General features: G+C 48.3%; 3 protein-coding genes across 3 annotated transcripts; all 3 read right to left on the bottom strand.

The window, feature by feature from the left end:
* Positions 1-4,222: 4,222 nt before the first annotated feature.
* On the bottom strand, positions 4,223-6,054 carry EI90DRAFT_3136372 (uncharacterized protein; the record flags this gene model as incomplete). Its single annotated transcript, XM_039064794.1, has 2 exons — positions 4,223-5,611; positions 5,665-6,054. The coding sequence occupies 2 exons, from the start codon at positions 6,052-6,054 to the stop codon at positions 4,223-4,225; spliced, it is 1,779 nt and encodes a 592-aa protein (XP_038908436.1).
* An 837-nt stretch (positions 6,055-6,891) lies between these two features.
* On the bottom strand, positions 6,892-7,203 carry EI90DRAFT_2883625 (uncharacterized protein; the record flags this gene model as incomplete). Its single annotated transcript, XM_039053940.1, has 1 exon — positions 6,892-7,203. A coding segment is annotated over one exon (312 nt), but the record flags the coding sequence as incomplete, so codon positions are not given.
* A 462-nt stretch (positions 7,204-7,665) lies between these two features.
* On the bottom strand, positions 7,666-8,689 carry EI90DRAFT_3091245 (uncharacterized protein; the record flags this gene model as incomplete). The annotated part of the gene is made up of 3 exons (XM_039062379.1): positions 7,666-7,755; positions 7,817-8,549; positions 8,624-8,689. A coding segment is annotated over one exon (459 nt), but the record flags the coding sequence as incomplete, so codon positions are not given.
* Positions 8,690-14,991: the final 6,302 nt, after the last annotated feature.

Raw genomic sequence — 14,991 nt, 5'->3', positions numbered from 1 at the left:
ACACCAATTCAGACGGAATGCCAATCTATATGGAATGAGCCACCGAAAAATAATATACTTGTCACGGGTTCATGAATTATATGTCTGACTTGTCTGACTTGATCGACATACTTAGGTCCGGGTTCAAATTTTATATTACGAATGTCGAAGTCACGTTCTGCTTTCAATACAAAAGATCACATGTTACACGGGGATAAACCCAAGTCCGATCACCTACTCAATTCTGGGAGTGGCAACACGCTTAGGCATTTGCCGAAGTCTGAGAAAACAAGTCTGGAGGTTCCCAGACAGTTACTTTGCTATGAAGTCGGCACCCAAGCCTGTGTTGGGAGTGACTACTTATATATTACTTCGCATGCAACAAAAGCGTCGGGTGTTGCGGTCTAGGTGGTGGAGTGTCAGCATGTAGTTTTCATTTTGAAGCTATGGGTTCGATTCCCACTAGGGGTAAATCTTGTTTTTTTTTGTTGTGTTTTTGTTTTTGCATTCCCATGTGGTTGCAGTGGAAATTTTTTATGCACAATGTCAGTAAATTAGGAAAAAATAGAACCGAATCCATGCCTTCATATAAGTATTCAGGCCCAGCTTGGAACACAATAAAAAGATGTACACAGTGGGAGTCGAACCCATGCCTTCAAAATAGAAACCACAAATCAGCACTCTACCACCTGGACCACAACACCCAATACTGTTGTTGCATGCGAAGTAATATATAAGTAGTTCCACCCAATACAGGCTTGGCTGCCGACTTCATACAAAGTAACTAGATTTTCCCATGGGAACCTCGCATGCCCCAAACTTGTTTTCTCAGACTTCGGCAAATGCCTAAGCGTGTTGCCCCCAGAATGGATCGGACTGGGTTTATCCCCGTGTAACATGTGACTTTTGTATTGAAAGCAGAGCGTGACTTCTACATTTGTAATACAAAATTTGAATCCGGACCTCAGTATGTCGATCAAGTCAGACAAGTCAGACATATAATTCATGAGCCCGTGACAAGTATATTATTTTTCGGTGGCTCATTCCATAAATCTAGTCATGCGCTTAATTCTATTCCACCAGATGTCTTTCGATCTACAGCATCCACGGTCAATCCTAGTTGTCCGTCAGTTCCAATCGATGGCCTCACTCCTCTCATTTCTGGGTTTGGTGCTTTCTATCGCCATCCGAATCTATTCAGAGCAACAAATATCTTCAACAAGGTGAAGACATTCGGACTTAATAAAGTTAAAGAGGGTCGGGATGTTACCAAACGAACGTCCAGCTTGACAATTTCAAGTACAGACCTTCGTGCCGAGCGGGGACATCACCCCAGGCATTTCAAGAACGAGGTGCTATGTGCGTTGCCGAAACTTGTGAGTCCCTGAAACCTCTGGATTGACTTGTGCTGATAGGGTTTCGGGTATAGATTGCTCTTCAACGGCAGTATCTTATTTTGGATTATGGGACGACCTGATAGTGGCTTAATCGAGCCGTACAACGTTCAGTAAACTGCTACACTTCCTAGTAATTTTTCCTTTCGGCATCTATGAACCAAAGGCAGGTAACATCGACCTTACAACCAGTTCCTCAAACATTCTATGCGGCATTGTCCTAGTTCAGAAGTCGCTGTGAAATTCCTCTCCCTAACTCCAATTTCATGTCTGATCATCATCCATAGCGCACCAATGGCTATCTGTGTGTGCTCCAATGCTGGCGCTTCTTGCAACAGTTGCAATTGAAGGGATCAATGTCTTCACACCCAAACCCACGCACGATCATTCTCGCTAAGAGCTATCTGCTCAGTCCTCGATTAGCTGCAGCGTATCACGATCCGTTCTCGCTCTCACGGCCCTATCCGATCGCTATAGATTCTCCAACTTATAACTAGGGTTCACTGTCTCCTGACACTGCAGGACCTGAGGGACTCCTCGAATCCTCTCTCGCTCGCCCCTGCGAACAGCTCCGCGGTGACATCCCATTGCTTCTACAAGAAGTCTCTTGCAAGGCCACGTCACCCCCGCTCAGTGGCTGAGCGGCGAATTGCCACTGGAACTCAGCTTGTGTTTTATGCGAGCGCGGTATTGAGCAGGAATCGCAGAGAATGCTGTAAATGTTTTGAATGCATCTTCCAAGTATTTTTGATAACTGAGGTTTATTTAATTCTTGCCGTTGTCCCTCGCAATCCATTCTCACTGGCCTCTGGCATTATGTTTTGCCATAGATGGTTATTATATTCTGATTTACTTGCTCGCCCAGCTTAATTCTGGACATGGACGTGAGACAGCAGCTGCCTGATGTTTTGCATGGTGGCCTGGCTCACTTGGCACAAGTAGTCGGGTCTGACGGATGAATCATTGAGTGACATGCGACTCGGATCTCACTGGTAGTACAGTTACCAGGTTCCCCAAAGCGCTAGGTTATGAGGGAGCCGGGGTAGGCATCGAGAGGTGGCAAGGAGATTGTCAGCAGGAACTTGAAGGAACCATAAACCTTTCCAGGAGTTGCATGAGGGAAATACTGAGGGAATTGAACCCGGCGGCGTCAAGCGGGATGAAGCCAGAAGCTGGCAAACGACAGAGAATCTTGACTGTACGTATATTCGAGTTGATCGGTTGTTTCGTCTGGATCCTCATGGGGCGTGGAGCTTTGCCGCTCAGCCTTAGAAGATCTTTTTCCCTTCAACAGTACTGAGTATGGGATGCTACTGACCCATTCTTATGAATGCTATAGGATATTAAGTGAAGCGGCGTACTGACAACACACAATCCTAAATGACGTAGTAACAGAAAAAAGCTCGAGCTTGGGGACTAGCAAATGAAGAGGAAGAAATCGCAATGACACTGAACGACTTGGCTAATATCGATGACAATTGGAGCTGTCGTCCGGAAATTGAATCCCATCCCTGCTAACCGGAAGGCGGTAGAGATTCGTGGCAACAAACGGCACCCGATCACTATACCGGGTCCCTCGATGGTTGACGTCACCCGTCACAGAACCAACGGATGGGTTTTGCGGTAAACCATATCAGTAGTCCCTTGTTCACGTTTCCGATCTAAAGCGGTGGGGTTCTCCCTGCAACAGACAAATAGACGCTGAGGTCTTTGTGCATGTTTGGTGAGAGGTCGTAAGATGGGTGGTTGATCCAACATTCATATGAGCCATTCCCTGCATCTGCTTCGGAAAGATACACGTCTGCTCGAGTGGATAACGGATCATTAGAAGCGAGCAGGTGGCGGGGACTGTGGGATTCGTAATCCAAGAACCTTCAGCGGACGTAGAAAATAACAATAGGCTGGGATCGCTCGTCCTCTCGTAGTGAACCCCAACCATTTCCCTCTGGTGAGCCATCACTTACTGATATTTGGGTATACTTTCACAATTGCCATCATAAGTTGGAACGATTGAGTGGACCTGCCTGCACTCTCCGCGGGAAAGTTTTCCTTGTGCGATGATGCGTGAGCATGCACTACTGGTAGCATGTTATTAAGAACTAGAAATGCCCCGAAAGTTACCGATATTGGGCCCAGGCCACCTGAGGTCAACTTCTATCAAATTATCCTGGACCGTGCAGCAAGATTGCGAGGGCGAGGATCGGATGGAGTACATGGATCAGTAGCCACCCGGCGCGTTGATGTGTCAACACAATAAGCCTGATTCTGGAATGAAGTCGTCGAGAACCACGCTGCTACCGTGGGTGGGGGGGCTTAAGCTTGGATAACTATACCTATCCTATTTCTTTGCGCATTGGTCTTGAGACTAATCCGAATACGGCGCAACTTCTCTTCGGGTTTTCAACTTTCGCTGGCCACAGGTTTCGGAGCAACGCTCGCGCTCGCACACACACATATACCAAGCGCTTGTAGTACGTTGGTATTTTTGTTACATTACTTATGTGCAGCTAAGGATGAACGTCGGGTGAAACGATGGATCTGGGAAAGGAGAGATCGATTTTTGGTACGTTCAAAGAAGTGACAACGGAAAATTTGCTGTTGATTAAATTGAGGAACTATGAAAAAGGCAAAATCAAAAGATCTCTACGGTCGCAACGCTGAGCATTCATTTTGTCCGACCCAGGACTCGACGACAGTGCAAGGGAGGAGATCTGTTGAAGTATTCGAGCTTTATTTATAGTGCCGTAGGGAAACGGAACCTCGTCCGAGGGATGTGGGAGGGCAACTTAAACTTCGCTCTGGCAGCGGGCAAGATGCGCAGGGTAAATAGGAAGATGACTACGAACATCTTAAACGACTTGGCTAAGATCAACAACAATTGGAGCTGTCTGCCTGCCTTGGAGAAGGATTCGAGTCCCATCTTTGCTGGACCGAGGGCTGTACAGACGGGTAGAATCAAATGGCGCTTGATCACCATACCAAGCGCCTAGACTTTTGGCACCAGAAATACCACCTGGTAGATACTCCTCAGGAATAATGAATTCTACACCGCCATTGAAGAACATTGGTTGCCCCCTGCGTCCTCCATGGGACCCTAACAGTGGGACTCTCCCAGCAGCGGATGAATAAATCTCTTCCTCCTGCACGTTCCCCTCCTTTGTGTCCTCCTCGCTTTGCAAGAGGACATAAAATGGGCACTTGATCCAGGACTCGTCCAAATTACGTGTTTCGGAATGATGTATATCTGCTGCGCCACCTTCTGTCAACGGAAGGGTAGGTCGAGTGAATACAGGATCAGGGATGCGGTGGGGGCAGGCGAGGGGAAAAGCAGGATTCATGATCCAAAACTTGAGATCCGTCACACGATAGTGCGCAATGAGCTCACCCGAGTCTGTCGACCAGGTGAAAGCGCGGAGGTCATCGAAAGCGCCAATATAACGTGCTCCTGGAGAAAACCCAAGCGTGCGACGATGGGGAACACCAAACCCAAAGTTACCTAAGTTGGAGCTAGGAGAAGCAAGGAGCTGCATGTGTGGGTCACCCAAAATGGACACGAGAGCCATGTTGTTGTACCAAGAGTCTCGTGGAACCCGTATGATGAATAATCCATTATCTGATACTCGGGTTGCAGCAGGACTGTTGGGGAGAGCACCAAGATTCACGGGGGTCATATTGTGGGTCAGAATGGTGACGTTCCCCTCATTGTCCTCGGCAGCAACACGGTGGGTGCCATGGACAAATTCGATCCAGACTGGATGGTTGGGTGGATTGAGCTGGAATCGGGAAATCGTGCACTGATGATCGATATCAGCAAGCTCAATGACACCACTACCAAAACCGAGAGCTATATGATGACCATCGAGGGAGAGTGCTGCACATGTCACAATACCATTACGAACATCAGGGTCGTTGAATTGAGCATCATACTCATCACGACTGTCAGCCTTCTTTGGAAAATTAGGTAGCTTCGCCTCCATGACCATTCGAGCATGGAGTAAATCCTCACTCAGTGGGATTCCGTACCCGGAAAACTCGCCGGAAATGGTGAAAATCCGGACGGGATCGGAGAGGTGGCCGTACAGTTTGTACAAAGGTGATGAGGGCGGGGTGAAAGGAAGGGTTGATCGATGGAGGTGCCATGGTGTTGACGAAGTCGCATAAACGCCGGACTCCCAGAGCGAATATTCCACTGATTGCTTTTCTCGAGCTTCCCTCAAGAGTTTGAATGAATCATTGTTCTGTGTGACATTACATTATTTAAAATAAGTGTGGCACAAATGAGTTCACTTACGGTGAATTTATCAAATCCATCGGGGAATCTCTGATTCTGTTCATACAATGGTGCTAAGTGCATAAATGTAACCAAGTTTCGCGTGAGGAATGTATTAAACTCGTTCTGCAAATTGGACTTTTGTGCAAAGAGTTGCGAGGGGTCTAGGTGTTCTAATAAGTGTTCACGAGCATATCGGAGATGATGGGGGTGTTCTCTCTTCAGAAAATCGCTCCATTTTCGTTTATCTCCTAAAGGGAGAATGGAAGGCTCCCCAAACACACCCTGCTCGCAACTATTATTGAAAAATCGGAGGAGTGGCAGTCCAATGAAATACTTATTCACATCCCTGATAAAGAATACTTTGTCATTTTCATTACCAATCGGATCCCCCGTTATAAACTCTTTCATCGTTGCATGATAGAATTTGACGCCCTACGGTTCCTCTGAGGAACTTTCTGGAGGACTTTCCGAAGAATGTTCCAAGCCAATTTCTGAAGAAAGATCGACAATTGAGCGAATTGGATCCAATATGGCTAGGACCTCTTCCTCGGCAATTCCTGACAGCTGTGATATAAAGAATACACTTAGTGGCTCGAGTGCCACATTGATCGTGGCAACCACTTGGCGATACTTCTCCGCGATATGTTTACGGACTCCAGATAAGCCAACCATATAGGCACGGCGAAGCACACGCAGGTACTCCAAGTTGACATCAACAGGGGCATCGATCAGATCACGAAAATATTTGAACTCGGATCGAAGGGTTGCACCACGATGAGTTTGAAGGGAGACATCCCGGATTCGGATCGAGGCAATAATGGGCAACTCACGACACGCTGAGACAAACGCATCGACATCTTCTTTTGATGGTTTCCAAGAAGATTTATCGATGCAACCCCGAAGGCCTTCCTCCACCATGCGGTGGATAGTGTGGAACTTTTCTTCCTCAGCAACAATGTCCACATCCTCACATGGTATGACGAGACCCTGAGCCCGAGCTCCAGCCCAAGCCGACACAACGGATGACTCAGGCCGACAGCTGACCAACACGGCAAATGTGGCTGGCAGCTCATCAAGGATAAGTACTAGCTTCATTAAGGACTCAAGTTCCTCCTGAGCCCCACACTCGTCCAGTCCATCCAAGACGATAATGGAACGCTCCTCACGCAAAGATAAGAGTTTGTGCGTGAGATCGACAATCAAAGATCCCATCTGCTCTTCCAGAGAAGAATCTGGGAGGTCCTTCAGTGCCGAGGTCTGTCGAAGTTGACTAACAAGAAGACCCTCGTACTCGACATTAAACAAGGCAAGCTGGCGTGCAAGAGTAGAGGGAAAGTGTTCAATCGAAGCAAGCCCTTCTCCCTTCCGATTTTTATCCCAGAAGAAAGATGCCGCCAAGCGACCCTGTTTTTTGAGAGCCGAGGCAATGCTCATCGATATGGCAGTTTTCCCAGTACCCGGAGAGCCACGAAGCCAGACAAATCGGTGCTTCCGTTCCTCCAAATGATCGAGTATCGATGCCTGAATCCGGATACGGGTGTTTTCCAGGCATTTCGATTTGCTTTTCACCGCAAAGTATTCCGCCTTTGCTTTGTAGAGTTTCGAGAGTTCACCTGGAATATCATTAAATTTCAAACAGTGAAATCAGGGAACAACAACGAACGGTCCACCGATGACTGAATAGTGTGAAGGAGATTCAGAGTTGTCGCAGCGGTCTATGGTGCATGCCCCAGTCAGTCAACGGACTATCTGAACACTGACAAAACAAACCGTGAAGCGGGAGACAGTATCACTGATACAGGACTTCACCGCGCTTATCTCCTGGGATATCTCAGTCGCTAGGATTACCCTCTTGGCAAGCTTTCGGCGTTTGAGTGCTTCGATTTGCCTCAACTGCTGCCTTAGGGCCCTGTCATCGGGAGGCGAGATTTGGAATGAGAGCGCGATAAATTAAAGTGAATGCGCATACAAGTTAAATTGTTGAATTAGCTGGCGAATTTCAGGAGGAACCTGGCCAGTCCACAACTGGAGAGGCCTAAAGATCGTTTCGTGAGCGTTTCGAACTTCATCGTCTAATCCCTTGAGATTTTCGTCATTGTTGTCAATAGTCTGCATGAAAACATGAAGGTCATATCATTAGATCACAAAATCGCAACTCCCAGCTACGAACCTCATAAACTTGCAGCCACGTCAGGAGAATACTTGGTATCTGATCGAGATTCGCAATAGGGACGAACTTAAGAGCAGAGGCAGCAGTTTGGAGGACGAGCCTTGTGGCGGCGATGATTGTTTTCTTTCCGTCACTAGCAGGAACGTCCGAAGGTGGCGACGTTTGACCCATTGACGACGGAATATTTGAGTCCACACCTGTACGTCCTGGTTGTGGGTGGGCCTCCTCAGTGTTGCTATGGATGACGTGTTCGCTGGGCATTGTATGAGGGAGGGGAGATGGTGATAGATTAGGGGATGGCGGATCGAGCGTAGAGGGGACAGTATCAGAGGCCCTCGATTGGTTGATATGAGTAGGATTGGGACTGGGGCTTCTGCTGAATAGCCTAGATACAGCGGACAGAAACGGCCTCCGCTGCTTCGGAGAACGCCCACCTGACACAGCAGCAGTAGGAGGCTTAAGATGATATCCATCAGATCCACCATGGTCTCTGCGGGTGGTTCTATCGTTTTCAGCCAGGGAAGATGTGTTCTTGAGGCTGGGAACAGGACCAGGAGGCGCAGGAGAGTGTCCCCTTTTGCTTTTGAAAAACTTAAATCGACCAGACATTGTGTATCAGCAATCACGGAGGGTATTGCAGGCAGAGAGGAGAGTTGAACAGCCCCAACCACACGACATATAAAGCAGTACTGTCCTGACCACTGCCAAAGTAGGACAACAGGTATCAAAGTACCTTTATGCCGGCGATAGATTGTTAACTACGCTACCAAAAGTATTAGGGCCGATAACGAAATCCAAAAAACCCACTTGTATTTACTGCGCTCCCTTGAGTATTTTGCAAGCGGCTTTTTTAGCACGGTCTCCGTCGTTGATGGTTATTTGGTTCGGACCACCGCTCCCTGCCACAGCGAACAACTCGGTCGCTTGGATTCCGAGTCATACCAGAACAGCTCTGGATGGTTTCCTAGCTCCTCGTATAGGAATCCAAGCTATTGACGGTGGGCTGTGTCTGGCTAGATGGCTTTGTGTGACACCGACATAAACTGGACGAAATTTCAGCAACAATTACCCACTAGTTTGTTGGGTTACCAGCCAGTATATTTTAATAGAGCTGATGCGCAAAACATTTCAATCGTCGCGCGCTTCAAGGCTATTACTGTTGGGCTCCTCTCTGTAGTGTCCACTTTTACCTCTAATTGGCGACTTCGCACCTCCACCCAAGTAGCAGAAGTATCCTATTTCGCTGTCGTTCTACTTGAAGATGGAATGTCTAGTCTTCCACGCATATTGGGCACTACTGTCCTCAAGAATGGGTGGGTGGAGGATGTTAATACTTCGAGTGATGACGAAGGCACAGGATGGCCTCGATCAGGCTCTGTGCTCTCATATGGCAATCACACGAGCGCACCACAAGGGACTTCTTATCAGTCCCTCCCCTGCCTAGAAATCGTGCTTTATCGATTCCCTCTGTTTCTTCTGTTGGAAGAACGACCTCGAAACCCATATTTACATATATTTGTATCGTATACCTTCCTAATCAAGAGTCCACTATATTCTCGTCCAGCCGCCCTCAACTTGGTTCTCTCTATAGGTTATGAGCCCAGGCGGCTCGCCTGGACAAGCTTAGGTATCAAGGAAGTCCGCCCGACTCTCGCGGCAGTTGGTCAAAGTGCAGTTGACCACCTTCATAAGTCCTCAGCGGAGGCAGGGGCAATCCCCCGTATCTTAAGTCCCATGCGGCATTTGTTAAGTCCTGTACACCAGGCATCCTTTTAAGTCCTTTAAGGCATTGTTTTTGGGCACTGAAGTCCAGCCTGGCGCCCACCATTAAGGCCAGTGTGTGGCATTCTTCAAGTTTGTGTTGGGCACGCAAGTCCAGTCCGGCGCCCATTTTTAAGGTCGGACTTGGCACCCCTTCATCACCCCCTTGCTCTAAGTCCTTAGACAGGCATGCAATATTCCTTATTTCCCCTTCCACTCCTTGCCACGAAATTTGCTTCTCACGGCCACCGGAAATTTCCCTTCAGAGGGTGAAATTTTCTTCAAACTGCTTGCTTCCCACTCTTAATTTTTCACTTCCCACATGCCCGCTTCTACCCCCTTTGACAAACTCAATGACGACAATTACGCAGCCTGGGCAATGTATATGAAGGCCTATCTGGTAAAGAAGGACCTTTGGAGCGTTGTATCTGGTGATTCACCCCGACCTGTTGGAAGCGTGCACCACAAGACCGTCATCGCTTGGCAAAAGAAACATGACCTCGCAGCCGCAGAAATCTTACTAAATGTGTCGGTCAAGTACATCACACATTGCGATAGTTCTGACGCTTGTGGCACCTGGAAGAAACTCCAAACATTATTCCGTGCCGAAGGCCACAGTTCCGTTGCTGGACTTCGCCGTCAATTCAATTCAATGGGCTATGACCCTAAGCTCTCAATGCGGGATTGGGTCACGAAGGTTGAAGACATGGTTCGTCGTCTTGCCGATAGCAATTCCCCCATGATCCCCATCGACATTGTAAACACCCTCATCCGTGATCTCCCTGAATCCTACACTCCCCTTATTGTTCTTGTCGACACCCTCCTCGATAGCCCGGATTATTCAGCAAATCTGGCAACTATTCAAGAAGTCATCAGACGATTGTTAAATGAAGAAGCCCGTCAGCGCGAAGCCGCTTCTATAGATGGGCCAGCTGTGGTGAACATTACCCGGACTCATAAAACACCGGGTACCTGTTACAACTGTGGTGCTTCGGACCACATGCGGAGTAACTGTGACATCAGCACTCGAGAAGCACGTCGCCGTCAAAAAAATAATACAACCAAGTCTGGATCAGTGGAGAAGGGACATGCGAAGCTAGCAGTTGTGGATGGATCTTATCCTGAATCACACGCTCTTTATTAATTGCATTCTTTATACTTCTTTATCCTTAGTTTCTTCGTTCGAGAGGGTGTGTTGGAAGAACGACCTCGAAACCCATATTTACATATATTTGTATCGTATACCTTCCTAATCAAGAGTCCACTATATTCTCGTCCAGCCGCCCTCAACTTGGTTCTCTCTATATCTTCTGCTCATGTGCCTCCCCGTGACACACCAACATAGCTCCATCGGGTTGCCACTCTTTAACACGCTAAACGTCCAGCTCTCCCGTTTCTTCCTCAGAGCCACCAACTCGAAAGCATCCCAAAAAGTGATTTGTCTCCTTTCTTTCCGCCAACCCACTCTGCTTCCGACCTGGTGAGGAGTAAGTTTGACATTGCTATCTGGATCTATCCAGAGCATCAAACATCGTCAAAGTAAAAGGCATTTGAAGGGGGTCAAATAAACAGTCTGACAACGACGGAGGGCCTGTTCTGCTCAAAAATTATCAAGTGCAGATCTTCATGCCGAACGAAGATAATCTGTTCGGAATGCGGCTCCTTGTGCTCACAGCATTCTCAGTTCATATTTCTGCTAGTCTCATGGGAGCAATGTTTATCAATGAGCATAGGCGGATGTCGGACGGTGATTCCATGAGTGCAGCAACCTATGCCAGGAGGATGCTTGGTTTAACTGATCTGTGCAAAGAAATCTTGATGTGGATAGATACGAGTTATGCTATTGCTTCCACATCCTTGTTCGGGGTGGTGGTGCTTCGCCGTTCGACTTTAGAGCTGGAGGACTCGTGTTGTTCCCCTCCACTATTAACTTTTAATATTAAAAAATGTCAAGCGCAGTCATGTGCAAGTCAGGGGATAACATGTAATGCAGCGGCGGAAAGACGCTCGAGCTGGGTGACTGACAGGTGGGGATGAGGGAGTGGCGACTTGCTAATTTCGACAACAATAGGAGCCGTCATCCGGCCTTGAAGCAGAAACCGAGTCCTATCCTTGCTGGACCGGAGGTGATAGAGACTTCGTGATTCGCAGCATCAAACGGCACTCGATCACCATATGGGGCTCCTACGCAACCCACCCTCCGGTGGGTACCGCCTGGAGACAGCAGACTCTGTTCCGTCAAACCACATTGGTCCCTCGCTCATGTTTCCCACCCAGATCAATGGGGTTCTCCCTGCAACAAACGAATAGACGCTAAGGTCTTTGTGCGCGCTTGGTGGGAGGCCGTAAAATGGGATGCGATTGAGTCGTGCATCCGGTTCGAAAAAGTGGGATGAGATGTGATGGGACTGTGGGATTCGTCCAAGAACTGACATCCTTAACTAATGAACTCGCCTGGCTCCATCGGCTAAGTGAAAGCGCTGGCTCCATCGGGGGCGCCGAAGTGCCGCGCTCCAGGAGGAGGCCCAAGCGCGCGACGAGGAATGGTTAGCAAAGAATTCGGGTGGAAGGATGGAGCGGAAGGGTCGGAAGGGGCTGAACGTGCGGGTCGTCAGTATGAGCGTCATGTTGTCGTACCAAAGCGTGTGACATCAATTTTCCAGCAGGAAAGGGGCCGTTGAGATACGGCAGCTGCTATGGACAAAACCAATCTAGGGTGGTTGGGTAGAACCAGGAAATAGTGCACTCATGGTCGATGTCGGTGAGCTCGATGATACCATTACTAGAACTGAGGGTGAGATAAGAACTGCATCAGGGGAGAATACTATGCTGCACATGTCACAACGCCGTTGGTTGAATTGGGCTTCGTAATTGGTCTCCTGCGCACAACCTTCTTTGGCAACTTTGACCGTTCGCGCTTTGAGTAAAGTCTCACTCAACGGAATTGTGTGTCCAGAAAACTCGCCAGAATAGGGTGATGAAGATAGAGTAATATGTTTGTAGTAAGGAAGATGACTGTTCCGATCGCGGATTGGGGTTGTTGCACGGTTTTCCTTGGATAGCTTGAATGGATTGTAATTCTGACATCGCATCGTCAAAATACGCGATATCAATGGTTTTCACTCACATTGACTGGACGGGTATCACAGAGTCGAACCGAGCCAAGAGCGTTGTCGCCCAATTTCGCACAAGGGAGGCATTTCTTCTATTTCCATTCAACGGGAGTGGTGGACAATCCAGCTCATCATTGTCGAGAAATGGAGGGAGCGGCAGTTCAAGGAAATATCCCTTCACATCTACATCTTGAAAAGAACACTCTGTCGTTTTCACTGCTAATTGGATCCCCTGTTATGAACGCCTTTCATCGTTGCGTCATCGTTGCATGGTAGAATGTGGCGCCCTTCGCGTTAGGAATTCCTGAGGAACTTTCCGAGTGGCTTGTTGGGGAAAATCAACAAGCGAGTTAATGTCGCCAAGACCTCCTCGAGCTCGGCTATTCCTACACTACCTATTTGGACGCTGGAGCCATAGTTCTCACTGCGCCATTCACACCCAGTAAAACACCTCCGGAACGTTCTCTCTTCTGCCACTCCTTTACTGCCTCTGTAACCACGTTCTGCCTTGGCGTTATACTAGGTAGCATGAATTCGTCAGTCCTTCAGCAGCCCAGGCCCGACTGTTCTTGCACGAGCTCCGAGCCAAGTGTCTCTATGCCGAGCGCAGGGAGACAGGTGTAAAGGCACGCGAGGCGTTCGATCAAATTGGTAGCGCAGGCATCCCGGAGGCGATGTAGAGCTAGAGGAGATCACGGGTCGGATGGAGGAAAGTATAACGCCTTCAACGGATTTGAGATCTTAAGGACTTTTTACGACGGGTTGTGAACAACAGAAGTCTTACACATGTCCGGACGTTGCTTTCGGACTCGCCAGAGAGGAGGCAGCCTTTTAGCAGATATGTACTCTACAATGAGATGAGCTTGTAACTTACGGCACTGTCTGCCATACCGCCATGTGAGCTAAGTGGAGATCACGGCATTTGTCTCCAAAATCAGTTGAACCTAAAGGCGCATGTAACAGACCTACAACCAAGCTACCACTCCCCACCCCATAAGATATACTCCACAACTCATCCTTCGTCTGCGTTTCCTGTAGATTTTGTCCCATTCGAGCAGTTTGATTCCATCGCGCATGTGGCAATTCCCGCAAGGAGTCCCATTGTTGGGTGGTTGGTGATGCGATAAGTTGGTCAGCGACACCTTGTTGGCCTTCTCCAAGAGTGCCAAGTTTCCGGAAAATCAATAGGCAGACAGCAATCCCCCTAGGTAGAGAATAATTGTTTTAAGAAAGGGATTTCGCCGTTCAGAATCAAAAGAGATAAACTAGATCATCATAATTCGCAATTCGCAATGACGGTTCAGACGTCTGAAAGTCTGCTTCGCAACATGCTCCACCACGCGCTTGTACTCTTCGGAGCCTTTGAGTCCCATGAGAAGCATGGTGCCCAGGGAATCGTAAATCATCCTGAATGCCTCCATTTGAAGTTGGCAGGAACTCATAGTATCCGAAAGCAGCATTCTCGTAACCGTGCCAGGGATATATCTTTCCCTGCCAGAGAGCGATCATTCCATACTTGCAGAGAAAATCCTTCGTAAGCTAGGTTTAGGTTGCGGTGAGGCCTGAGGCACCAAAGCGGACCATCATAGGGTTGGTAACTATAAAATGTGGCAGGGGAGAACCAAAACACAGTAAACAAAAAAAAATATCACAAAGGACGAGAACTCGGGTGGCAAGGCGAGACGACCAGAAGGGATGATAGTTGATGGGCGTTGCAAAACGGAGGAACAGACAGAACTCTGAGCGAGCCTGTTCATAGGGAGCATGACGAGAAAGGCCCCGATGCTCTAAGGGAACGTTGGCCGAACTTATGTGGGCCACCGTGGTATAGGAGTCGGGATGTGAGGGTTCGAGAAGAACGTGGGGTGGACTTCAACCGGGACGGGGAGCGCCCCGGAAGCAATGGTTCAACACCCCTCGCTTTGAGCCCTCATGCACACTGCAGACGATAATCAACATTGATAAGTATCATTGTACAGCAGATGATACTAATTGATCGTTTTATTGTTACTGCCGAGGCTGCTTTAGCCTAGTAAGTCAGACTGAACCTAACCCGCGCAGTCCCGAACCCCGGGGATTTCTTGACCAAATGCTGGCAACATTCTCTGTCCCTTACCCTCACAATATGCAAGCTTCAGTGGACGTAGAAAATAACAATAGGCTAGGGTTGCTCGTCCTCTCGTAGCGAACCCCATGCAAACCGGTGAGTCATCACTTACAGATATTCGGGTATGAGTACTTTCACAATTACCATCATAGGCATTATAGGTTGGAATAATTGAGTGGACCTGCCTGCGCTCT

Source organism: Cantharellus anzutake (genome assembly GCF_015039405.1).
Source record: "Cantharellus anzutake strain C23 chromosome Unknown EI90scaffold_159, whole genome shotgun sequence".
Lineage (NCBI taxonomy): Eukaryota > Fungi > Basidiomycota > Agaricomycetes > Cantharellales > Hydnaceae > Cantharellus > Cantharellus anzutake.
Note: the sequence above shows the minus strand (reverse complement) of the source record. Positions and strands in the feature narration are given on the sequence as shown.